Source organism: Danio aesculapii, chromosome 25 (genome assembly GCF_903798145.1).
Source record: "Danio aesculapii chromosome 25, fDanAes4.1, whole genome shotgun sequence".
NCBI classification, from domain to species: Eukaryota; Metazoa; Chordata; class Actinopteri; order Cypriniformes; family Danionidae; genus Danio; species Danio aesculapii.
Genome location: NC_079459.1, coordinates 15,727,671 through 15,754,656, shown reverse-complemented (window position 1 = coordinate 15,754,656; position 26,986 = coordinate 15,727,671). Strand labels below are relative to the sequence as shown.

At 37.1% G+C, this 26,986-nt stretch overlaps 3 protein-coding genes across 4 annotated transcripts in view; 1 reads left to right on the top strand and 2 right to left on the bottom strand.

Annotated features, from left to right (window-relative positions):
* Positions 1–12,258, top strand: part of cep290 (centrosomal protein 290) — a 71,170-nt gene extending 58,912 nt beyond the window's left edge. Inside the window, exons 43-52 of the mRNA XM_056451527.1 lie at positions 589–723; positions 2,088–2,174; positions 2,252–2,416; positions 5,460–5,582; positions 6,288–6,460; positions 6,533–6,674; positions 8,702–8,775; positions 8,863–8,957; positions 9,050–9,108; positions 11,820–12,258. Of these exons, the coding sequence (XP_056307502.1) occupies positions 589–723; positions 2,088–2,174; positions 2,252–2,416; positions 5,460–5,582; positions 6,288–6,460; positions 6,533–6,674; positions 8,702–8,775; positions 8,863–8,957; positions 9,050–9,108; positions 11,820–11,999 (1,233 nt within the window). The 3' untranslated portion in view covers positions 12,000–12,258. The remainder of the gene's footprint in view (positions 1–588; positions 724–2,087; positions 2,175–2,251; positions 2,417–5,459; positions 5,583–6,287; positions 6,461–6,532; positions 6,675–8,701; positions 8,776–8,862; positions 8,958–9,049; positions 9,109–11,819) is intronic.
* Positions 12,259–12,288: 30 nt separating this feature from the next.
* rlig1 (RNA 5'-phosphate and 3'-OH ligase 1) lies at positions 12,289–19,904 on the bottom strand. Its single transcript, XM_056451528.1, has 7 exons — positions 19,696–19,904; positions 19,239–19,356; positions 15,631–15,726; positions 14,634–14,750; positions 14,354–14,551; positions 12,752–12,921; positions 12,289–12,669 (listed from the first exon to the last, which is right to left on the bottom strand). The coding sequence occupies exons 1-7, from the start codon at positions 19,783–19,785 to the stop codon at positions 12,481–12,483; spliced, it is 978 nt and encodes a 325-aa protein (XP_056307503.1). The 5' UTR covers positions 19,786–19,904; the 3' UTR covers positions 12,289–12,480.
* A 2,298-nt stretch (positions 19,905–22,202) lies between these two features.
* borcs5 (BLOC-1 related complex subunit 5) lies at positions 22,203–26,973 on the bottom strand. 2 transcript variants are annotated; one of them, XM_056451845.1, is made up of 5 exons: positions 26,769–26,973; positions 26,467–26,556; positions 26,132–26,275; positions 22,875–23,032; positions 22,203–22,793 (listed from the first exon to the last, which is right to left on the bottom strand). In XM_056451845.1, the coding sequence occupies exons 2-5, from the start codon at positions 26,522–26,524 to the stop codon at positions 22,566–22,568; spliced, it is 588 nt and encodes a 195-aa protein (XP_056307820.1). In that variant the 5' UTR covers positions 26,525–26,556; positions 26,769–26,973; the 3' UTR covers positions 22,203–22,565. The 2 variants fall into 2 exon arrangements, with proteins under 2 accessions (XP_056307820.1, XP_056307821.1); XM_056451846.1 differs by having other exon boundaries at positions 26,467–26,536.
* Positions 26,974–26,986: the final 13 nt, after the last annotated feature.

The window sequence follows — 26,986 nt, the reverse complement described above, 5'->3', positions numbered from 1 at the left end:
AGAAGAAATGTTAGACAACACTATGACTCAAGCAGAGCCAGAGACACCAAAGGTACTGCTTGAGGGTGATGAAGATAATGGACAAGAGCCTGAAGAGCCTTTGAAATGTGAATATGATCCATCTGCAGGATCTGAAGAGCTTGACGAAGAAGAAACAGCACTTAGCAATTCAACAACATTTGATGCCAAACGTGTGCCTGAGCAACCAGCAATGGAGGAAAACAAGTCAGTTACTCATGAAGCAGATTTTGACCCTAATTTAAGTGAAGTTTCCCCTAATAGGGAAATGAATGCAAACACTGAAAATGACGTTCTTGGACATTTAAAAGCAAAGGCCACCAGGCTTCATGACAAAGAACATTCAATGAAAAGCAAAGTTCGAAAGGTACTTAAAGCATAGGAGTTCCCTCAGAGCTTCCAGCTTTTTCCACCCTATAACTGTGTTGGTTTTGAGTTTGTGACTTGTATTTAAAGACCTGCAGTGTCTGCTTTGCTGTTGTCCCATAGTTCTCTCCTTCCTGCGTCTAAAATATGTTTGTGGGTAGTGTTTAGCTCTGTGTTGTTAATAACTCTTCGTTTTTTCTACAGACATCTGGTCGAGGTTCTGATACCCCATCCCAAAGAGAGCATGAGTTCCAAAAGGAGAATCTCAAGTTGTCTACAGAAAACCTGGAGCTTCGTTTCCAACTGGAGCAAGCAAACAAAGACCTGCCTCGATTAAAAGTACAGTGAAATCTCCGTTATTAATAGCATGACTCTACTAACATGGAAGGGGTATTTACATATGTTTACAAAGATGGTATAGAGATGCTGCTCAAAGATGATACACTGCAGTTTAGATTACAAAATTACTGTTATGAAATTATTTTTTTAAAGGTGTCATTGAGTAGATTGATAAAATATGTTAAATTGTTCTGTTATCTACAAAATAGGTATGTGGCTTTGGTAAAAAAAATCTTGAGAGGTTTTAAATGCTCATTTAATGACAACAGAATTTAGCCCCAGATTGACCTGATATTGACCATATTTAGAATGGTTGTGAATATTAATGAGCTCTGCTCTGACACATACACACACACAGCATGATGTATTCTAAAATACATACATGCAAAATAATCATACTTCATTTGTCAGTAAAATATTTTTACAAATTAAGTAGATGCCTTGTTAACAATCTATTCAACTGAAGTGGTAGAGAGTAGGAAGGATGGAGTGATCTGTCTTTATGCCACCAGAGTAGCCACTTTGCTCCTGAGTTGTGTTTTGGATGACAGAGATTTTGAGGCTTTTTTGTATTTTGAAGCTTTAACCTATATGAGAACATAAGCAGGAATTAATATCAACCTCTGCATAAACAGATCCTTTCACTCAAACAAATCACAATAAAAGCTCAGTGATAACACAATGCATAAACTGGCATTAAACACTCAGCAGTTAACAAATGTTTGTTGCTCTATTACAAACAAACACAGAAAATTCTGAATATACACATTAAACTAACAAAATATACTTTAAATAGACCTTATTGCTCTTTGAAGTTTCGCTGAAAACATTTATAATTCATATATGCTGCATTTTGCTATTTGACAAGCTGTGAGCACTCTGGCTGACTACTTCACAAAACTGCTCCTTTTTGGTGTCCCTGCCTCTCCCATTTTCAAATTTAGAGTCCCACATGCATAAATAAACTTAAAAATAAGGAAATATATCATTGTTTTAATCTCACTAGCAAACATTATGGCCAGTCAAATGCAGCCTGGGACCATATAATATTAATATATTAATGATTAATGATTTTAGACTTACGGGATCTACATGAAAATGAGGACAAAATGGGGTTTGGGGCTCAGAATACATCATTTCCATATACTGTTGTCTTAATATTCAGTTATGCCTAGGTATTTCCAGATTTTCACTCTGTGACACTTTATTTTATTCCACACTACTCTGAATGATTATGCAACCCCCCAAAAAGTACATAATTTTGTTGCTAAATTAATTTCAATTAAGCCTGCATTGTTTAACCTAAATGGTTAATCTACATTACATAATCTATTGTTTTTACCTTCGCCCGACTGTAATGGCAGGATCAGGTGTCTGACCTCAAAGAGATGTGCAGTGTTTTGAAGAAGGAGAAGACTGAAGTGGAGAAGAGACTCAATCATCTTCGTGGGGTCGGTACAGTAGAACTTCTGAGATCTGTAAATTGTTGTCCTTTCAACTCCAATTAATTTTTGCTCCTCTCATACAGTCTGGCCGCAGTGGGAAAACCATACCTGAGCTGGAGAAGACCATTGGACTGATGAAGAAGGTTGTGGAGAAAGTTCAGAGAGAGAATGAGAACTTAAAGAAGACATCTGAGGTCAACGTGCAGGAGCAACTTGCCACGCTGGAACGAGACCATGAGAAACTTAAGGTATATTTTGTGAACCTGATTAGTGATACACTATTGATCAAATGTTTGCAATTTTCTTTCTCCGGTCAACATCCTGATCTACTTTTTAAGCTGCTGTTTCTTTTTCTAAGACTAAACACATTTTCCAGAGCTTTTTAAGCTATGACCATCACCAAGCTTGGGTCAAACCTACAGTGTTTTGACTCTTTATGCTATATGTAACAAAATCAACGTTCACACTGGAGGAATGTTTGTATAGTTACTAGAAGTATTGGTGGAAGTATCCATTTTGTGGTGTGTTTTCACAGTAAGAACCAGGAACAAATTTTGTTATAGAAACACTTCTTGGGGGAACTAAATTAGCTCCTACTTTAGAGTAGGCTCTTTATTAGCTCAAGAGAACACCAATTGCCCAAATACATGCCATACTAAACACTGGTAAAGTAGTGTTAAGATTTACACATAAAGAAAGTTCATTTTAATGCTGCATTTGCTTTCGTATACAGTGTTAAGTTCTGATATGGTGTTAATACATTTTGCCAACATTTATTATTAGCAGCATGTAAAAAAAATTTAGCTACATTTACACTACATTTATGCATTTAGCAGGTTCTTTCCATGGAGCGGTTAGGGGTTCGGTGCCTTGCTCAAGGAAACCACCTCAGCCGTGGTATTGAAGGTGGTGATATTGACTGTTTGGAATAGTTGTGAATATTACCAATATTAATACCTACAATCCTTGACTTGAATCTGCAACCTTTGTATGCCAAGTTCAGCTCTCTAAAGACTAAGCCATGGTTCCACCATGTTGCTTTGTAAAATATTTTAAAACGTAAAAATAATATGTTAAATAAATAATGTTAACTTGTTAATTCTAGCAGGGATGCTAAAAATATATTGACCAAAAAAGGCACAGAAGTTTCCCAAAGTTACATTGAATGGATAAATTATCCCCCCAAATGATTTAGCTATAGATGTGTCTGTGTTTGATGTTACGATGAGAATTTTTTTTTTTCCAAAATAATTTAGATTTCAAATGTGAAAGAGTGCAGTGCATAAAGTTAGCAATTAAACAACAAGGAAATCTCAAATTAGCAAAATGAATATTGTGTGACATTTAAAAATCAGATATTATTTACAAATTAAAGACAGTATATACAGTGGGGCAAAAAAGTATTTAGTCAGCCACCAGTTGTGCAAGTTCTCCCACTTAAAATGATGAGTGAGACCTATCATTGTCATCATAGGTATACCTCAACTTTGAGAGACAATTTTTGAGAGAAAATTACATTGTAGGATTTTTTTATGAATTAGATTGTAAGTTTATCTGTAAATTAAGTATTTGGTCACCTACAAACAAGCAAGATTACTGGCTCTCACAGACCTGTAACTTCTTCTTTAAGAGGCTCCTCTGTCCTCCATTCGTTACCTGTATTAATGGCATCTGTTTGAACTCATTATCAGTATAAAAGACACCTGTCCACAACCTCACACTCCAAACTCCACCAGAAGGACACCAGAACCAAAATTGTAGACCTGCACCAGACTGGGAAGACTGAATCTACAATAGGTAAGCAGCTTAGGGTGAAGAAATCAACTGTGGGAGCAATTATTAGAAAATGAAAGGCATACAAGACCACTGATAATCTCCCTCAAGCTGGGGCTCCATGCAAGATCTCACCCCATGGGGTCAAAATGATCACAAGGACCTAGTGAATGACCTGCAGAAAGCTGGGACCAAAGTAACAAAGGCTACCATCAGTAACACACTGCGCCGCTAGGGACTCAAATCCTGCAGTGCCAGACGTGTCCCCCTGGTTAAACCAGTACATGTCAAGGCTGCTTGAAGTTTGCTAGCATTTGGATGAACCACAAGAGGATTTGGAGAATGGCATATGGTCAGATGAAACCAAAATAACTTCTTGGTAAAAACTTAACTTGTCGTGTTTGGAGGAGAAAGAATGCTGAGTTGTATCCAAAGAACACCATACCTACTGTGAAGCATGGGGGTGGAAACATTATGCTTTGGGTTTGTTTTTCTGCAAAGAGACCAGGATGACTGATCCGAGTAAAAGAAAGAATGAATGGGTCCACGCATCGTGAGATTTTGAGTTAAAACCTCCTTCCATCAGCAAGGATGTTATCGATGAAACGTGGCTGGGTCTTTCAGCATAACAATGATTCCAAGCACACCAACCGAGCAACGAAGGAGTGGCTTTGTAAGAAGCCTTTCAAGGTCCTGGAGTGTTTTAGCCAGTCTCCAGATCTAATAAGTTCTTTAAAAATCTTACATTTTACTAAATTTTGGGGATTTTTTTTCCTCATCTTACCTTTTAAGAGGGGGAACATGGACAATTGTTGGATGAATAAATACTTTTTTGCCCCACTGTACATTTACCAGACGCTTCTATGCAAAGTGACGAACAAATAAGGATAAAAGGAGAACTTCAAATTAGCTAAGAAAGCAATATATAGATGCTATGACAAATCCAAAGCCAGTCCTTTTAACAGTGCGTTTATAAGAAAATGTCTGGTGCATATGGAGAAGAAGAGTGTCTCCTACAAGTGGTTTGTCAAACCCAATCACCTGTGTAATACACACTCAGAATTGCATAATATTTCACCATGTTTGTTATTCTTAAGACCATTTAATTTGATTATATGCAAAGTCAATCTGTTCAGAAAGAAGTTAGCTTTGGTATAATCTGTTTTCTAAAATGTCAAGGACTGGAACAGGTCAGAAAAAAAAACACCTATCTATATGTGGGAAGCTAGTCAGCCTCCCAAAAAGTCATGTAACACAGAGAAATCAGCCAGCAGCATTTACAGCCAAGCACCTTAAATTGTGAACTGTTAAATTGTTAAATTATGTCGCATATCAGGGAAGCTGTTCAGTTGTTTTGTTTTGACAAGTCACAACACATCTTGTGATGCAAGGCAAGATTTTTATTTTTGTGGTTTTGTTACCGCCATGGGCCTCATCTCTCAATTTTGTCAATTTTATTTATCTTCTGTACTAATATGCGGCTATTTTCTCTGTTTTTTTTTTTTTTCTTTGCTACAGTCAGAATATGAAAAGCTAAAAGGAAAACAAGAGGAACAGCTGAACTCAAGACTCGAGTCAAAAACCAAGGGCATTGAGAAAATCATGATGGAAAATGAACGCTTACGAAAAGACATTAAAAAGGTTTTACATTTTTCCTCAAATAAAATTTTAGATGTGCTCTCAATATATCAGACATCTAAGGGTGTGTTTACCCAAAAACAATGTCCAAAGGTTTCTTTTAACATTTCACTTAGAGATAACAGCATTTGTTCATACTGACCAGCAATTAAAAGCTGTAATATGAATGCAAAGACAGAACATTATTGTAAAAATGATTCTGTTCATACTGACCAGAAAACAAATGCTGTAATATGAATGCACATAAGGTCATGTAGTTTGTCATTTATTATTTTGATTGTAAAGTACATGCACATGTCTATAGAGTGGACACATAATACTCGTTTTTGTTATTTCCATTGAGACAATAATGGTAAAGTTGTCAAAAACTTGCACTTTGAAATATCGCCAGTTTTCAAGGCCTTCAAAACATGTAAATAAAATGAAAACACTTTTTTCAGATTTGAAAAAATGTACATAATTTTTGTGTAGAGACCCCCAAAAGATACTTTTTTAACAATATTTTCATTGAGATGGAATAAAAATGTGACAATATAATACAACACAATTGTATTGACATCTTTTGATTGAAATCCTTTTGAAAAAAAATATTCAAAATGAAAAAGGAAGGTTTTAATTTCTTTGACTTTTGCTTTGTTGTTTTAACAGCTTATGAAAACATTTCTACAATAACAGATATGAAGATACATGTTTTGTGGCAAATTGCAGGAAGCCGAAGCTGCAGAAAAGCTGAGGGTTGCAAAGGCCAGCCTTGAAGTAGCTAATGAGAAGCTGAAGGCAGAGCTTGAGGAGACCCATCAGAGGCTTTTATTAGCACAGTCGAAGGGGGCATCTTTACTGGGGGCAGACAGCAAAACTTGGAAATCTTCAGTTGTGACCAGGTAGAATATTTACTTGAATGCTTCATCAATTTCACCATCATGTAAGTTAATGATTCATTTTTCCCTCAACAGGTTATTTGAAAACAAGATGAAAGGTCTTGAGAGTGACATCGCTAAGAAAAACACCAGCATATCAGAACTAAAGGTGCAGCTAAAAGAGGCAAATGAGAAACTGCAGGCCACACAGCACACCGTCATCCAACTGAAGGAACAGGTGAGATGCTGATGTCCTATTAAAATTAACAAGTGCATAGTACTGTACAGTAAAGGCTGTGATGTACAACATGACTAGAGTTCTCATAAAATTCAGAAACAACACACAGCATTCTTTCTGGACTGAGCCAATAGAAAGTCTACTGTGGGACGAGCCACACAAAGTTTGGTAACACTTTAGTTTAAGTTACAATTTACATCATTTACTATCGGTCTATTAGTAACTGTTTATTAGCACTAATGAAGCATGATCTTATTTTATGCCCCTAATCCTACCAATACCTAAACCAACTACCTTTACTAACTATGAATAAGCAGCTAACTTGTAGTTTATTGAGCTAAAGGTCCTAGTTATTAGTTTGTTAATGGCACGAATTGTCAATTAAAGTGTGACCCAAAATTTTAATGAATATGAGAGGAGTGTAGCATTGTGTATAGGGCTGTTACAAAAACCATGAGAGCATTTAACATGGACATTTGATTCGTGGAACAATGTCAGATGGTCCCGTTTTGTTTTTACATGTAAACAGCCATTTAAATCTGTGCTATTTACCTTGAAAAGTGATGGCACCAGGGTGCACTGTGGGATGACGACAAACCAATGGAGAGAGCAACCCTGAGCCCTCCAGATGCTCCAGATATCAATCTAACTGAGCATACCAGGGCTGTGATGGACCAACAAGCTTAACCAAGAAAATATCCCTCACACCATTACACCATCACCATCAGCCTGTATCGTTGATACAAGGCAGGATGGATCCATGCTTTCATGTTGTTGATGCCAAATTCTGATGGCAATCCGAATGTCACAGCAGAAATCGAAACTCATCAGATCAGACAATGTTTTTCCAATCTTTTATTGTCCAATTTTGTTGAGGCTATGCAAATTGTAGCCTCAGTTTCCCGGCACCCAGTTTGGTCTTATGCTGCTGTAGCTCATCTGCCTCAAGTTTGGACGTGTTGTGCATTGGGAGATGCTCTTCAGCATACCTGGGTTGTAACGAGTGGGTATTTGAGTTACTGTTGCCTTTCTTTCTGCTCGAACCAGTCTGACCATTTACACTGACCTCTGGCATCAACAAGGCGTTTGAGCCTACAGAACTGCCGCTCACTGGATATTTACTCTTTTTCGGACCATTCTCTATAAACCCTAGAGATTGTTGTGCATGAAAATCCCAGTAGATCAGCAGTTTCTGAAATACTCAGGCCAGCCAATTTGGCACCAACAACCATGCCACACTCAAAGTCACTTAAATCACCTTTCTTCCCCATTCTGATACTCGGTTTGAACTGCAGCAGATCGTCTTGACCATGTCTACATGCCTAAATGCATTGAGTTGCTGCCATGTAATTGGCTGATTAGAAATTTGCGTTAACGAGCAGTTGGACAGGTGTACCTAATAAAGTGTCCGGTGAGTGTATTTTATTATATTATATAACTTATACTACTTTTTAACCAATGCACAAGATGTTCGGGATGGAACATGGCAGTAATTAACGATAACTTGCTCCCAGCTTAACATCACCTCTGTTAGTTTTGCATTAGCAGTCAGGTGTGTTAAGAAATACACACAGTCCCACATGTTTCTGAATGAAAATGATTAATGCATTGCATGCGTATGCGGAGACGGAGCCATATGACGGAGCCAGGTATATCAGATGAGAATGTCAATGCCCGTTCTAGATACACCATGGATTTAACTAGTAATGTTACCCATTTTACGATCAAGTGCGCTCAACCAATGGCTTTGTTTGGTGAAAAAATTAACATACATTAATTTGCTGGACTCTAATATTAACAAGTCTGAGATGATAGAAAAACGTCTTGAGTCCTAGTCCAGACTCAAGTACTACAAGCTCTACTGTTTTGCCACCAATCGGAGGACCAAGAACATATTAGACAATTGGTCCGAATGTTTTGTATTATCAGTATTGGCTGTCCTTAATGTTTAAAAAGTTGTGCATTCCAGCCGTAGCATTCACATTGACTGTTTCCCAGAGATATAATAACTCAGTGTGTATTAACAGGTGGAACTGCTTAAAAACGTCCCTGTGGAAGCGACCACTGACGAAGGTCTTGCCAGAGAGTATCAGTCAGTGAGGTGAAGCACTCAACAAACAGAATCTCCATAGACTTAAAAGCACACGATATGGCTCAACTCTTTCTTTGCAAAATATTTTCCATTTAGATTGGCCAATAAACAACTGGAGAGGGAGAAAGCTCAACTTCTGCGGCAGATTCAAAGGAATGAGGTGCAGTTTGGAACCAGCAAAGAAGGACCAGGTACGATTGGCAACGATTTATTTTTTATTTGAAGAACTCGTATAGTGTAATTCAACATGACACCCGTCGTCTGCCCGTTTCCTCCTCTGTAGGATACACTGAGCTCCAGGAACAGATTAAAGCAGCAAACAACGAAAAGAAGAAATTGCAGGTATCCCTAAAGAAAAATGTCAAAATGATCTGCTGTTAAATCTCAAGTCATTAATTGTGTCCATTCATTTTCTTGATGTACTCGAGTCTATGGCAGCACAGGGAATTGATTGTGGGAAAGTTATTAAATTTGGCACACAAATACAGTATGGACTCCACAAATACCACAGCAATTTTAGTCTCTAATTCAATCCCTATAGCACCACCAACTGTTTACATGTGCACTTTTGGACCGTAATTGCTAGAGATAAAATAGTTTCCCTTTAATTCTTTGCTTTCAGGGTTGTTCTGATTGCTGCCTCCTTGATGTGATTTTTCCTTAATAAAAATGTTACTTGTCATTTATAAATATCTACTTTTCCCAGAGCCTCAGTGCTAAATTAATGAAAAACAAACAAGATAGTCTTAAGACCATGCTGAAAATAGTCAGTGTTGTCAAATACACACAAGCAAATTTGATGAACAATTTGGCAAAATAGACACGAGGATGCATCTTTACAGCGCAAAGCTTCAGACTTAATTTGGCCTGAGGTTACCTCCTTAGCACCATCTCTAATTCTGTTAATAATGGATATTTTTGTTTATAACTTCAAGATTAATTAAAAAAATCTCAAAAAGGTCACTAGATTTGGAGCTGTATATTGAGTCAAATGATTAGGTCTGCACGATATTGGAAAAATATATTGGACATTTATTTTTCTGCTATATATATATTGTGATAAACTGTATCTACAATTTCACCAAATCATTGAATAGCACTTTACTTTAACACACACTTCGCTATTAGCAAACCATTAACTATGCCTTTTGCTTCAATTTGCTCATTAAATAGATATTAAGGTAGTTTAGGGATTATGTTAAGGATGTAGAATAAGATCATGCAGAATATATAGTTTATAAGTACTAATAAGCAGCCAATATCTCCATAACATCCATGCTAATATGCAATTATTTAATTGTCAGCATTGTTCCATAAAGTGTTACCAAATGTATCAATTTAGATTGATTGGGATGATTCTGTAGGAAAGTGAATGATACAATGTAATAAACAAGTTACAAGCTTAGATTAATACAATAATATGTACATATAAATGTAAAAATCATACTGCTAAGTCTTTATTGTAAACACAATGCAATAAAATTATTCTTTATTAAACTTCCATTTATAAAAGGGTCTTGTGCCTGAATACTTTAATCTCTCTCAGGCCTTAAAAACATGCAAACTATGAAGATTCACTCTGTTGTGGTTAAACTCTGCAGTGATTTCACAAATCTTGTGTTCTGAACTGTGGCTTTGGCTCAAATATAATCCTAACTAAACATTGCATATCTATGCCATGTGAGTATTGCAGATGCATACATTGTGATATCAATGCTGAAACGATATATTGTGCAGCCTTACAATTGCTACATTTTTCTCATTGCCTATTTTAAAATTTGTTCCATTTATAAATACATGGTTTATTTAAAGGGATATCCATGTTGTCAACGAAAAACATCAATTTCTTGACGCAAAGCTTTTTAAAAATGATACCCTGGAGGTTTTAAGTGGTGAGGTCAAATTGATCTCAGTGGGGAAAGTTATTAAATTTTAGGCTAATAGGAGGGTTAAATTAGTATTCCATATATTCATGATGGCACTGATCTTGAAAGATTCCTTAGATCATGCCAAGGATATCAAAACCAATGATTATTTACTGCCTTAACAAATTTTAGGACATAATGCCAAACTGCTACTGTCGCCGTATTTGACAACATACTTTACTGTGCGTCTCTATGACCCAAAACTGACCACATCACATCTGTCATGGGACAGCAACACTAAAGCTGCATTTACACTGCATGGTTCAAGTGATCGAATATGGCCCTTGTATGTGTAAGCAGGACAAAATCACATGGATTCCGATTTACTCAAATCAGATTCTTGTTCATATGTGGGAAATTTATCCGATATGTATCGGATCTGTTCCCTCGTGTCTGCAGTGTAGGCAGGTAGATCGTATTTTCACCTGCCAATGCGAGTGGCGCATCATTAAAAACCATAGCGAATGACGTCAACTCTGGCGCTTTCATTTCAGAACAGACATGGACTAAAAAAAGCTTTTATATTGTATTGTATAAAAGTACAAGTATTTAAGCATGTTAACAAGAGATAGACAGCGCAATATCCACCACGTAACCAATATAAAACTATTGTATAAATCATGCCATTAAAATGCCTACAGGTTTAAAAAGGCTTAGATTAAAAGAAGACTGCCAAATGAGAATTTTTCTGTCATAAACCACAGTAAAAAAAATTCTCAAAAAGAATTTGAAAAAAAAAATTGAAACCCTGCAAACAGATTAAATACAGGAGCGGAGAAAAGGGCGCTCTTTTATTATCAGCTGTCAGTCAGCGCCCCGCTTTTTTTTTCCTGGTCATTGTCATTGTGTGCAGTGTAAATGCAGACAATCAAACATGAGTCACTTTTAAAAGATGATGTAAGCAGGTCATCAAAAAAGACATACAGTCACAAAATCACAATTGATTATCAAGATCTGCAGTGTAAATGCAGCCTTATTAATCAAGTCAACAAGCAATTGTCACATTACAGGTAATTCTAATTACATGTTTACAACCACTGCATAATCATCTTATGATGTCTAATATTTCTTATTGTTTGGCTCCTTAATTGTTGATTGCAGCTAAATTTATAAATGCTTTCATTTTAGGATGAAGTGAGGAAACTGACCCAAGAGCTGAAACACTTTGACCCAACATTTTTTGAGGAACTTGAGGATCTTAAATTCAATTACAATCTGGAAGTGAAGAAGAACATTGTTCTGGAGGAACAGCTGAAGAAGCTTTCGGATCAGTTTGGTGTGGCGATTCCTGATGTGTCTATCAACTAGCAGATATCAGATCATGAGGGCACTGGATTTATTATTACTGCTAAGTTGAGAGCTAAATATATGTACATTTAACAATTTTACTTAAGTAGGTGCATATTTATTTTTCGTAAAATATTAAGACATTGTCATACGCAAGTAGGTTTTACACTATTTGTATTTGTGGCCTTTCAAGCAAGAACTGAAACTGAAGTACAAGTCAGTCACTGCCTCAATTTTGAGACTGTATAGATGTACAGTAATAAAAGATTTGTTGGAATTATTCCTCAACCGTTCTCAGAACCCTGTTTAAAAAAAAATAACTATTTAAAAAAGAAAAAAAGTGCAAAATATAATCACAGCATTAGCAAACATCACATGCCTAAGTGCATATAAAAGCACGATGTCGAACAGGCAGTTGACAAATATAAAGTGTTGGCGAAGGTTCTTCACTCTGGACAAAGCCAGATTTAGAAGGAATGTTGGGTAGTTTAATTTTATGTGATCAGGGTTCAAACTGAATGTCCCGCACGCTGCTGAACGTTTGTCCGTTTATGCTGGAGAACGATTTAAACAAGTCCTTCTCGGAAGCACATGGATCAGCATCTGATTCGTCAACATGAACGACCACCGGCCTGGTGTTCAGGAAAGTGTCGGCAACTGGCCACTTTAGACCCAGATGATGGCGGTGAATCTGGAGAACGAGAGTCAATATGATTTAATACGGAGAAATTGCAAAAGATTTGGAAAATTTGCAACAGAATAGTGATGTTTACCTTGATCAGCATCCCATCGTCACAGTGCCAAACAATGCCCTCCACTCGCCCCTCATGGCATTCCTGAAACCAGGAACAAAGCTGCTGGAATTCTACCACTGGAGGGTTCCGGATGCGCAGCACTCCGTGGGGAACCAGGACATGGACTGGATGCTTCTTATCTCCTAAACCTACAGAGTTCAGTCAGTTACTTCCTAAAGGTTTCCACACAGCCATGTTCGTACACCTTTAAGAGCATTATCAGCCATGAATGTTTATGGTTTGTGTATCTTACTCTCCCAGTTTCTTTTTTGAATGACTAATGAGAACAGTTGATACCTGCTCATACAGACTTCGGTTGTGGTTCACTGGATCCCTGTTTTTACTCAGAACTATTAACGATTACTTTTACTCCTATGATGCATGCAATGTGCAAAAATATCAATAGAATTGTGACATCCAGTCATTTTCAGGGACTGTCATTTCAATATATGAACCATAAAATGAAAATGAAATGAACCAACGTCTCCGAAGCTGATCTGAGAGACACTTTACCAAAATGTTACCTTATTATTTGAGGGAAAAAACGACTAAATATTTACCTGAAAAGTAATTATTTGGGAAACAATAAAATAGAAGTTTCACAAGCCCTAATAAAGCACATTAAATTGTGCAAGCGCTACAATAACAACATTAAAAATGCTCTTTTAAAGGGCACCTGTTTTACAAGATGTAAGATAAGACTTTGGTGTCTCCTGAATGTGTTTGTTTTAGCAGATTTATTATATGCAGTGGTCCCTCGCCATAATGCGGTTCACCTTTTATTTTGTGTGCAATTTAACATGCTTTTTTTTTTTTACAGCCGCGCATTGTGTTCTGTGTCCTGATTGGCTGTAGACTATTGTCAATCAATCTCCTCCGTGCCATGTCTCCTGTACAGTACAGAATGCGTTCAGCTTGCCAAATTGTGCTGGTACTGTATGTTTGCAAGTTTTCTCCCGGACAAACCCCATCATGTCGATGAAACATTCTGCACCGTCAAAGGCACCCAAGGTATCACCTAAAAGGCAGAGGACGATGCCAACCATCGCACAAAAAGTTGGACTTCTGGACATGCTAAAAGGAAGGTTGAAGTTGTGAGAGTGTTTAAACAAGAGAGAAAAGTGTGAAAATGGTTATGCCTGTCTGAGACAATAGTGTAGTGAGGGGTTTTACAGCCTAAAAACATCTATATTAATTGTGAAAAATAAACCGGACAACTTTGAGGATTCCGCCTATTGCAGGCTGTTCCTAGAACATAACTCCCGCGATTAACAAGGCACCACTGTAATGTACAATAATGCCCATTTTTGTGTCTGAGGGCTATGTAGCTGTTCTGTAGCCTGTGGCTTTAAATCCAAATGAGCTGCTTCTCCCCGCCCACCGCTCAGACATGCGTGTCTTTTTCTCATGCATTATGTCAGATAAACAGAAAACGAAACTTTGGATCCCAGAAATGTATTGCTTTATATATAGTTAAATAAAAACAACACCCAGTATTAATATTTTATAGCATTTCTGGTCAAACTAACAGCCTTGGTGAGCATAAAAGCCCATTTGAACGACAGCCTACATGATACTTGCCATATGGATTTCCATTAACATTGGTGCCGATAAGCTCAAGTGTTTGCTCCATCAGGTCTGCCAGAGGAACGCTGACGATTTCAAGCTGTCCTTCATCTTCCCCGTGGGTCTTCAGGACAAGAGCAACACCGGCGCCATAGTTGACCACTGACGAGTGCCAGCAGTACTGCTTGTTGGTGTGATCCACCGGAACCCAACCTTCATCACACAGAGACACAATTCAGTACAGCTTGAAACTATACGACAAGAAGAGAGAGTGTGTTCAGAGTCTCCAACCCACCAGGTATGTGTCCGTGTTCATCAGGCACTGGATGACCGTTCTCGTGCTGGACTCTGTGAGCGGCCATCCAGGATTCAGGCACTTCTCTGAAATCTTCACTAATGTTCCACACAAACCCTGTTATTTAGCAGAGGATATAAACAATTGTGTACATTTTATAGTTTATATTGCCTGCTTTATGATGGTTTCTTCTAAGCCAGTGAAATATGATTTGTATTTTGTGCTAATATTAACTAACAAAATTTCATTTTCAGTCACTTTACAATAAGGTTTTGTAAGTTAATGCATTTACAGACATTGAACTAGTAATGAAAAATACTTGGAGAGCATTCATTAATGAATCATCATTCAACATTTACTAATGCATTATTACAATCCAAATAATACTTGTTAACATTAGTTAATGCAGTAAGTTAACATGAGCAGTAATTTTCATTGATATGAATAAATACTGGATTAAATGTATTGCTCATTGTTCATGTTAGTAAATATATTAACTAATACAATCTTATTGTAAAATGTTACCCAATTATTCTTAAACAATATTACTACTTTATAGACCAGGGGTGCACAAACTGGGTCCTGGAGGGCCGGTGCCCTGCATAGTTTAGTTCCAGCCCAGTCAGACAGACCTGGGCTAGCTAATCAATCGCTTACTAAGCTTTCTAGAAACATCCGTGCAGGTCTCTTGAAGCAAGTTGGAGCTAAAATCTGTTGTACATCGGCCTTCCAGAACTCAGTTTGGGCACCCCTGTTATAGACTAAATGCAGTTTTCTTTAGAACAGTGGTTCTCAATCTCGGTGTCCTGCAGATTTTAGCTCCAACACCAATCAGACACACCTGGGCTAGCTAATCAAGCTCTTACTAGGCTTTCTAGAAACATCCTTGCAGGTGTGTTGAGGCAAGTTGGAGCAAATCTGCAGCACACCAGACCTCCAGGACCGAGTTTGAGAACCCTTGGTTTAGAATATAATTAGCTCATGAATTTAAAAATACCTTTACAGGTCTTCTGTGAATATTGATACTTTTTGAATCTTTTGTCCGCCTGCTTGGTGGGTTTCCGATCCAGGCGAGCCCAGAGATATGGTTCCCCTAAAAAAAAAAATTATAGATTAAAGGCAGTTTTCTTAACACCTTAAAATATAATTTAGTTAAAATAAAAATGTTCTTTTTTCACACTTTTTTAAAAAAGATTGATAGATAGATCAAATTATTTTAAAAGGGCATCTATGATGAAAATCATCTTTTGGGAGCTGTTTGGACAGAATTGTGTGTCGGTATAGTGTGTCCACTGTCATAATGGGGTGATAAAGATAATAAGTCTCTTTTTTTTTTATTTCCTGATGCTAAAATAAGACCCAAGTCCCTCCCATTTCAGGCCCACCGCAACATGACATAAGAGTGCGGTTTCCCCGCTCCCGAATTGATTAATAGCCGCAAATTAACATATCTCCGTAGTAACGCAAATAATCATACCAACAAGACAGGATGTGTGCAAAGCAGCCAGTATTAAAAGATCTGTTGAGCACACTGTGATCATCAATCATCATCAAATGTGATCCAGAATGAGTTGTACAAGTTTAAAACATTTTTAAGGCTTGAAATAACTAAAAGAACTAAACATTTTTACTGTAGAATTTCTCACAAACGTTACGTGAGATCTGCTTACTAAATGTCTGTCACTGTGCTGTTTATCTGACGCAGCAGAGACGGAGATTGAGCTAGATAATCCCAACATTCTGAAAAGTAGAATAAATAATCTGATGGGTGTTTTGAGCTGAAACTTTACAGACACATTCTGGAAAAAAAAAAAAACGTATCTTAAATCTTGAAAAAGGGCTAAAATTGGTGCCCTTTAAATAAGCCTATATTGTTAAGACTGTGTGGTTACCTGGATGACCTACTATGATTGTTCAGGAGTTTCATGTTTGTTCTGAAGAGTTCAACTGCCTGCTTATTTTGTCCTCCAGATTCTTCAGTTTTCCAGCATATTTGAACTCTTTCCAAAGTGACTGTATGATTTTTCCATACCGATGCATCTTTTCACACAGCGGATAATTGAGAGACTCAAACAGAACTATTAAAAATAAAAAGTTCTAACCCTCACTGATGTTCCAGAAGGAAACGTTAAGAGCATTAAGGGGATGAACACTTTTGAACAGGATGAGGCTGTCCCAATTTTTCTTCTTTTGTTGAAATGTTTTCCATTTAGTGCTGCTCTTTAGAAGCAGCAGAAGATACTTGCACAATTCCTGAAAGACAAATTAACTACAATTTACAGTGATCTTCAAATTCATAATGTTCATCCTCCAGCGCTTAATGTTTCCTTCTGGAGCATCAGCGAGTGCTTTAATAGTTTTTAAATAGTGGTGTTGGAGTCCCTCATTGTGAAAAAGGAGGATCTCAAATCATCTCTGAATCATACAGTCACTGCTGGAAAGGGTTCAAATATGCAGAAGATGCTGGAAAACTGGATAATTTGCAGGATTTTTCTGAAGAACGGCAGCACTTTAACTGTTCACAACAAACCAAGGGACTCATGAATTATCATTACAAAGAAAAAGAACAGTCATAGATCATCAGTTAACCACACTTGGCATTAAAAACCGAGATCACTGCAGGGGTTATTTGAATAATGTCACGTTTATGTACAAATCATTAGTTCTTAGGACAGTGGACATACTATAAAGCTTTTTGTATCATCTCTCTCATTTTGTCAAAATTATTCACATTTTTACAAACTTTCACATAACCGTGTGTGTGTGTGTGTGTGTGTGTGTGTGTGTGTGTGTACATAAGCACACATAAACCTACACTACACATTTACTGATCAAATTTTGGGATTATTGTGATTGTTGTATTTACTAAAATAAGCTTTTTCTGCTCACAAGACCGGTGTTGATTTATTCAAAAACAGTGAAAACTGTAAATATGGGAAATGTTATTGCAATCTAAAATATCTGTTTTCTTATTGAATGTAGTTTCAAATTTAATTTAACCATGTGATTTAATGCTGAATATCCTGCATCATTCCAGTATTAGTATGACATACACTCACCGGCCACTTTATTAGGTACACCTGTTCAACTGCTCGTTTACGTAAATTTCTAGTCAGCCAATCACATGGCAGCAACTCAATGCACTTGGGCATGTAGACATGGTCAAGACGATCTGCTGCAGTTCAACCTGAGCATCAGAATGGGGAAGAAAGGTGATTTAAGTGACTTTGAACATGGCATGGTTGTTGGTGCCAGATGGGCTGGTCTGAGTATTTCAGAAACTGCTGATCTACTCTAGGATTTTCACGCACGACCATCTCTAGGGTTTACAGAGAATGGTCTGAAAAAGAGAAAATATCCCATGAGTGGCGGTTCTGTAGGCCTTGTTGATGCCAGAGGTCAGTGTAAATGGTCAGACTGGTTTGAGCAGATAGAAAGGCAACAGTAACTCAAATACCCAATCGTTACAACCCAGGTATGCTGAAGAGCATCTCCCAACGCACAACACGTCCAACCTTGAGGCGGATGAGCTACAGCAGCATAAGACAAACTGTTAGCCAAGAACAGGAAACTGAGGCTACAATTTGCATAGGCTCAGAGGAGAATGGCCAGACTGGTTTGAGCTGATAGAAACAGAGACTCAAATAACCAATTGTTACAACCGAGATATGCAGAGGAGCATCTATGAATGCACAGCACGTCGAACCTTAAAGCAGACAGGCTGCAGCAGCAGAAGACCACACCAGGCGCCACCGGGTGGTGATGGTGTAATGGGTTTGGGGGATATTTTCTTGGCACACTTTGGGCCCATTAATACCAATGAAGCATTGTGTCAATGCCACAGCCTACCTGAGTATTGTTGCTGACCATGTCCATCCCGTTATGATGGACCCCTTCTGATGGCTACTTCCAGCAGGATAACGCGCCATGTCATAAAGCGCGAATCATCTCAGACTGGTTTCTTGAACATGACAACGAGTTCACTGTACTCAAATGGCCTCCACAGTCACCAGAGCTCAATTCAATAGAGCACCTTTGCGATGAGGTGGACTGGGAGACTCGCATCATGGATGTGCAGCCAACAAATCTGCAGCAACTGTGTGACGCTATCATGTCAATATGGACCAAAATATTTCTAGTAAATTGTTGAATCAATGCCATGAAGGATTAAGGCAGAAATCCTTCTGAAGGCAAAAGGGGGTCCAACTCAATACTAATAAGGTGTACCTAATAAAGTGACCGGGAGTGTATATTATATATATAGATAGATAGATACATAAATATAAATATATATATATATATATATATATATATATATATATATATATATATATATATATATATATATATATATATATATAGATAGATAGATAGATATATAGATATATAGATAGATACATAGATATATATATAGATAGATAGATAGATAGATAGATAGATAGATACATAGATATATATATATAGATAGATAGAGAGAGACACATGTGTTTTTGTCATATTATTTGCTATTTGATAAAATCATCTGCCAATATATTAGATGACTGTTAATAAATCATCAACAAAAACACTTCACAAATGTTGACTTATTTATGATCCAGATAGTACCATTGAATGTGGTGACATAGCAGCATGTGCCGTCAATCTTCTCAGTGGCTGCAGCACAGTGGATATCTGATCCCAGAGCAGCAGGGTTCACATTCTCAGTGGCCACAACCTGAAACTGCTGCACTGGCAGCAGAGGATGAGAGTGTGTCAGACCTGCTAAAAATCAAACCTATACACTATCCCTATGCACAACTAATTTCCATTCATTGTTGTTTTCATATTTTAATGTGATTAAATAGCACTTTTACCACAGCCACTTTAATACATGCTTTATAAATAAACTTCGTGTCTACACATGACAGTGTCTCTATGATGCTCGAGTTAAAATAAAACAACTACAAAACAGTGATACTGACAGTATGCATGGGCTATTTAGTAAAGCTTTCCCTAGTTTATAAGCGCTTTAGTGATTAATATAACATGTACATTTACAGAAATACAGAATATTTTCACCCACCTGACAGTCGCGTTTTCTGGATGGTTCCTCTCTCACTTCCGTCAGGAAAACGCATGGAATCTTCTGCTGCACTGAACCCAGACGCCGCATTATTACCGCTGTTGATCAGCTTTATTATCAAGTTGCTTTGCAGAATTAATATGGACTGATGACATCAACACATTGTCAGATCAGCCATGCGCCCTGTGCTATTTTGTTGTTCAGATTTCCTCTCGTTCCTTAGTGTGTCATGTTATGATCTTTGTCGCCATCTATTGGAACGGAGACTTTATAATGGCCCAATGTGACTTGTTTAAAACTACACCTGTTTTACATTGTACTTTTAAATAATTGAACTCAGAATTAAACGAAGGCTGCTTTAAATACCAGGCTCTATACTACATGGAGCGTGTCTTCTAAGGGGAGCGCCATGTTGACTCTCTATAAACTTAGGACTTTTGCTTATTTTTGTAAGCTTTGAATGGAAAGTAAATGTGTCCAGTTCAGTTAAAGGGGTAGTTTACACACAAACTTAAATCTGCCCCAGCAAATGCTTATGTATTTATTTAGCTGAAACCGTGGTCTGTGATGAAATATAAAATGCTATTCGCTTGGCCTGTCGAGGCTGTGGATGATTAACTGCACCATAGAAAAAAGTATAGCCTACTTCTTGCACAGACATTCAGTTCACTTCATAAGACCTCAATGTATCTTCAGGAGTCACTGATATTGACTGATAATGGATCTTTGGGCCCATTAGTACCAATTGAGCATCATATCAACACCACAGCATATACCTGAGTATTGTTGCTGACCATGTCCATCCTTTTATGACCACAGTGTACCCATCTTCTGATGGCTACTTCCAGCAGGTTAACGTGCCATGTCATAAAGCGCGAACCATCTCAGTCTGGTTTCTTAAACATGACGAGTTCACTGTACTCAAATGGCCTCACCAGACCTCAATCCAATAGAGTCAAGGATATTATTTTGTGCAGCATGAATATTATTTTAACAAGATAATTATTTTTTACTAGCTGCATAAGAGCTAGCTTTCAGGTATTTTTAACCCCAACATCACATCAACAATGCTATCAGGGTTGCACTGACTGAAATTTTTTCAATACTCTTTATATTTTGAAGCCATATCTCGATAAACATTTTTCTGAACCTGTTTCGAAAGCAAAAAGCAACAAAATTAGTGAATAACTGATTTTATCCAAAAACCTTAAATGGAATTTAACAAGTTACTAATTATTTATAATCTTAAATTCTTATGTATTCTTTTTTCATATAGTGAAACATTTCCTCACTGCCAACATCTTGTTTTTCTTCTAGCAAAAGCTTTTCCAAAAGTGTCATGTGGCAGACACCAATCAAATGCGAAATGATCAGCAGAACGTATCTGAAGTGCAACAAAGTCAAAATAAACCGTAATATATTAATTGAACACATTGCCTCATAACTGGCCTATACCATTTTTTTTGTAACTGAACTTTTTTTTATTTTATTTTGAACTTTTATACCCCACACAACATGAAATTCACAATACAAAATCAACATTCAGGAAAATAATGTAAACAAATTATGATAAAACATAATAGCAAAACAAAAATTATAACAAATATAAAATAATACAATACAATACAACAGACAGTCAAATTGACAACCCTTCAATTTTCCTTTTATGTGCTCTCCAAATATCGCAAAAAGCTACCCCATTTCTGATTAAAAGTATGGGTGGAGTCCTGAAGTCTTGCCAACACACGTTCAAATGATGCAGTAGAAGTCATCAGTTCAATCCAATCCTTAAAAGAGGGAGTATCTGAGTATCTCAGCACCAGTCTCACAGCAATAATACATCCTGCAATGACTAGCCCAGCCTGTGCTTTAGATATTGCGTTCTGTAAAGTGGATGTATCACCAAGGAGACAGACTCTTGGGGAATAGGGTAAAGGTTGTCCCAGCCATTTAGATATTGCGTTCTGTAAAGTGGATGTATCACCAAGAAGACAGACTCTTGGGGAATAGGGTAAAGGTTGTCCCAGCCAGCGAATGACAGTTCCACATTAAATGTAAAAAGGTGCCCACAGAATGACCACATTTCCAAAAGTGGTTATCTTTCATTAATCCTATCCTATGCAGTCTTACTGGGTTCCAGTTATGCCGATTAATTATCTTGTAATTGTATGAGTTTACTCCAAACATCTCTCACAGTACCCCCTATCCCAGAAACTACTGCCTCCCATTCACCCTCTTCAAATCCACCTCCAGGTCTTTCTCCCAAAATAATTTTTAAATCATCACTTTTTCCATACATGTTGTTTGCAGCAATTTTATAAACAAATGATGTGGTTTGCACCGACTTTGGCAAACTGGCCTATACTATTAACAATAAGAACAAATATTTATTGACCAATACGACAGTCGATATATTGCGCAAATTCCCATAAAATTCATCAATACATTTTTTAAATCTCATCCCACAAAAGCATTGTCTTTAATAAATCACTCATGAAAACAGAAACTGTAATGCCAACAACTTTAATTACAGTGAGCCTGCAGACAACCTTAAGTGCAAGAGCATCATATACATTAAAGACTTCTCATTAAATAGCATTCTGAATGTTGTCATGCCCTTCAAGAGCACTCAATTAAGCCTATTAAGTGTGTATATATATATACACACACACACACACGCATTTGTCATTTTTAGTACTATAATTTCATCATTTGTACCATGTAACTTTGTTTAGGCCAGAACACACCTGATCCAGGCATACAATAAGCCATCCAGTGCAAAAGTGACGCGTTCCATTGGTAACAACCAGAAGAGACCTGAGGTAGGTCAATCAGTATCAAAGTCAATCAGTATCAACACACTAAGCCTTTTATTTGATATCTCCATCAGGTTTCATGCTGAAGGGCTCCAGCCGCTCACTCTCGGGCAGCATGTTATTGAGTCGCTCCATGAGTGGTACAGTCTGGTCGATCCCCATCTGAATACGTCTCAGAATCATCGACATCTCATTGACCTTCTGGATCTGCTCGGCGTACTTGGCATACCGCTTTTGCCTCTCCTGCATGATACTGAACAGCGCCTCCACTGACAGGTCCATCTGACAAAAACACACACACTATTTAGTATTTTGGCTGTGTTTTCTGAAATTGTATTGCTGATTGGAAATGATGGCGAATACCTCTTTGATCCTCTTGACTAGAGCATTCTGGTCAAATGCAACAGCCTCCGCACACTGATGTAGATGATCCTGGTATCGGACACACAGCTGCAGGACCTGTGCCGAATCCAGCTTTTCTAAACACACAGTGCTGGGGGAGGTTTGTCCACTGAGAACACCTGAGAGGATCACAACAATATTAGGCTCAAATTGTGATTCATATGTTAGTTGCTAATATATATATTTTAGTAACTGGTAATTAAAACCATTTTCCATGTAATGACAATTGATGTTTAGTAGTGAAGCAAACCATAAAGATAAACTTCCACATAGTAGTAGCAGTCATGAGTAAACCCTAGTCACCAACAGCAGCGTAAATGCAGCGTAATTGTCTTTATATGAGAAATTTGCTAGCACAATCCAAAATGAATATAGAAATCTTAATACCCGATAGCTTCTCCACTTCTGCTACAGAGAGCTCTTCCTCTTCCATGAGCAATTAAAACCATTGAGTGCATAAAGTGTTCAACATTTAACTCTTCTTATGTATTGGTTGAATAAGTACAACATCCAGGCATTTAAAGTCCACTTTGTGATAATAGCATCATGAAGTTGCTGCAAATTTGTCTGCTGCACATCCATGATGCGAATCTCCCGTTCCACCACATCCCAAAGGTGCTCTATTGGATTGAGATCTGGTGACTGTGGATGCCTTTTGAGTACATTGAACTCATTGTCATGTACAAGAATCCAGTCTGACATGATTCACGCTTTATAAAATGGTACGTTATCCTGCTAGAAGTAGCCATCAGAAGATGGGTACACTGTGGTCATAAAAAGATGGACATGGTCAGCAACAATACTCAGGTAGGCTGTGGTGTTAACACGATGCTCAACCCAAAGTGTGCCAAAAAAAATCCCCCACACCATTACACTACCACCACCAGCCTGAACCGTTGACACAAGGCAGGATGGATCCATGTTTTCATGTTGTTGACGCCAAATTCTGACCCTACCATCTGAATGTCGCACCAGAAATCGAGACTCATCAGACCAGGCAATGTTTTTTCAATCTTCTATTGTCCAATTTTAATGAGCCTGGGCGAATTGTAGCCTCAGTTTCCTGTTCTTAGCTGACAGGAGTGGCACCCGGTGTGGTCTTCTGCTGCTGTAGCCCATCCGCTTCAAGTTTGGATGAGTTGTGCGTTCAGAGATGCTCTTCTGCATACCTCGGTTGTAACGAGTGGTTATTTGAGTTTCTGTTGCCTTTCTATCAGCTTGAACCAGTCTAGCCAATATCCTCAGACCTCTGGCATCACCAGATAAAGTACCTAATAAAGTGGCTGGTGAGTGTAAATAGTACAAAATGCTGCACTTATTGACCCAGTTTTCAAAAAGTAATGAAATTCATATTAGTTTGGATATTTTTCTTTTTGTCTTCCTGTCCCGAGGGCAGCAACCTCTCAGCTGAGTGTGTAAAGTATACGGTTGTAAAAAAAAAATCAGCACATGATTTTGATGAAAAAATTATTGCCAGCACTGCAGTCACAATGTACACAAAGTGGAAGTAACTTGAGTTCAGCAGAGTTGTAATGAACCCCAAAGCATCTTAAACTAAAAACCTTTACATTTACATGACCACGATAATTTTCCTCCCCTAATGTTAATGTAGTTGTTCCTGCTGTTCCAGCAGTGTGCTCTGTTAATGAATTTCAGACACCCTTTGTTTAAAATGTTCCCCATTCTACAGCTGATTACCATTTGTTGAGGGGGTGATCAGCCCAAATACTGAAGAAACCACAATAGTACCACTTAAACCAAATTAATCTCTTTATTAAACCAAGGCCTTTTGCTTTGGGTCGATGTGACAGTTTTACTGAAATCGGGTAAAGTGGAATCTTATTTTAGGGCAGGACACTGTAAATAAATGCAAACAGAACCTAAACAGTTAGTACATTTATAATAATGTAAGTTTAAGATAAACAAATGATGTCTAAGTTTAGCTCTTATTTGTTTTTAGACATTTGAATCAATACTCGGATAAACACTTTGAAGACAGTTATTTTAATTGCGCATATTAAAAATGTAAAATAATATTACTATTGCAACTTTTTATTAAACAGTGCTGAATGCAAAGTAAACTTGAAAGTTCACCACAACAATAAAACATTATCATCAATGGAGCTCCAATAAGATAATTCACCATGACAGCGCCACTCGAGACAAGTTTCATTCTTTTCGCTGTTATAATATAACAGAAGAAAACTGGCAGAACAGTGGGTTATTGAACTAAAAGGCTGGTCAATTTCATGATACCCATGAACTGCAAAAAATATATAATAATATTTTAAATTTTTTTTTCTTATATTTCAAATGATTGAAGTGCAATTATCATACTCTCTTATTGATATAGAAGATCTATATTTACATATGTAATTATATATTCTATACCAGGTAAAAGTAGCAGTTCTTTGCAATAATTGTAAATAATTAAATGTCTATTTATAGATACACATTATAGATTATGGACACCTCAGTATTGTACACCAACATGATGCAATAATTTGATAATAACATATCATATTTTTTAAAAGTATACTTTATCAAACACTCAATAGTGAATTCCCCTTTCAGAATATTTACTTCCTTTTTTATTGCAAATAAATTCTAATGTGATAATGACACAGGAAATGTAAGAATAGCAAGCTCTGCAAAAGCTGGTCTCCATTCAGTCATGTTATAAGACCTTATTGCTTATCACGATACTTACACACCACTTAAACCAGTTATTCACAAGTGTTTATGTGAAATTAGATTTTTGTATACTTGATCATTCACATTCGATTTTCATCAAGTATATTGTAACCACACTGGCCAATAATTTAATTGAAGTAAAACACACTTAGATGCCCCCAGGAAAAAAAATACTCTTCTATCATTTTCTGATATATATTTTTACATAAATGCTTAATAAGTAATGCATTTTTGCAGTGTGCATGGATGAATGAAGTATTTATAGGTGACCAGGTTAGGTTCATAAACTCAAGTAGGGGTTACCTTCATTTAGACTTACTTTGCTTTCTCAGGCTTGGCATACCTCCCTTTTGAAGTGGAAAAAACAGAGTTTCCTTAATTTCAGGCTTATCATACTCAGAGTTTTAACTTAACCTCCTTTCTGAAACCCTCCTTCCTCATCTGAAACCTAATTACTAACGTTAATCCCTGATCCCAAATCGAAATTAACATCATTAATAGTTAGAATTACTACTGCTGCTTACCTTTCAGAAGAGGCTGAAAGGTGGGAATCTCCTGTAGCTTTATTACATCAGGATCATTGTGGATATTTCGTAATGACTGTGTTCCTTGGGCAACCACTACTATGTCATCCATTTTGGCTCTTTGCTTAGCTGGAGAGGGAACAACTGAAAACCCGAGACAAAATTTACTGATAGATAAAAGTGACAAAATACATAAGACATATAAAACAACTGCATTATCACAGGCATATGTCAATAATATGCCAGATATTGATTTACCATTGCTGTGTGTAGCATATTTCTCTTCAATAATAAGCACAATATCTTTGAGGTGTTAATGATATTATGTTTAGTACCTGAAGCACTGAAGTCTGAATGTTTATGATCTGCATCTCCACTCTGTTCAGCACCCATAATGCACTTCGCCTAAGCAATCAACACAATCCCTGAATACAAAACAAAATGAAACGTATAGCTAATATAAATATGAATACATTACAATATTAATTTAGAACAATAATTATTATTTGTGTGTGCACGTTTTATATTATACAAACATAATACAAATATAATACAGCTAATACAAACAATAAAATGTTGTTTCACTTCCTATTTTTTTACGATACAGATACCTCAAATACAGGCATGCATCACTTACCTAGATGTTGTTTTTAGCTGTTTATTTGCAGTCTAAATGTGTATTGACTAGTTGATTGAACGACTTGCTAATGCTTTACATTGAAGCTTAGATAAATCTGAGACATTTTAACCGTAGACTTGAAATTGTTAGCATTTATAAACGAAGCAAAACGAGATTACAGTCGTGCAGAAGTGCAAATGAAACATCCGGTTTGAAAATCATGAGACGCGTGATGA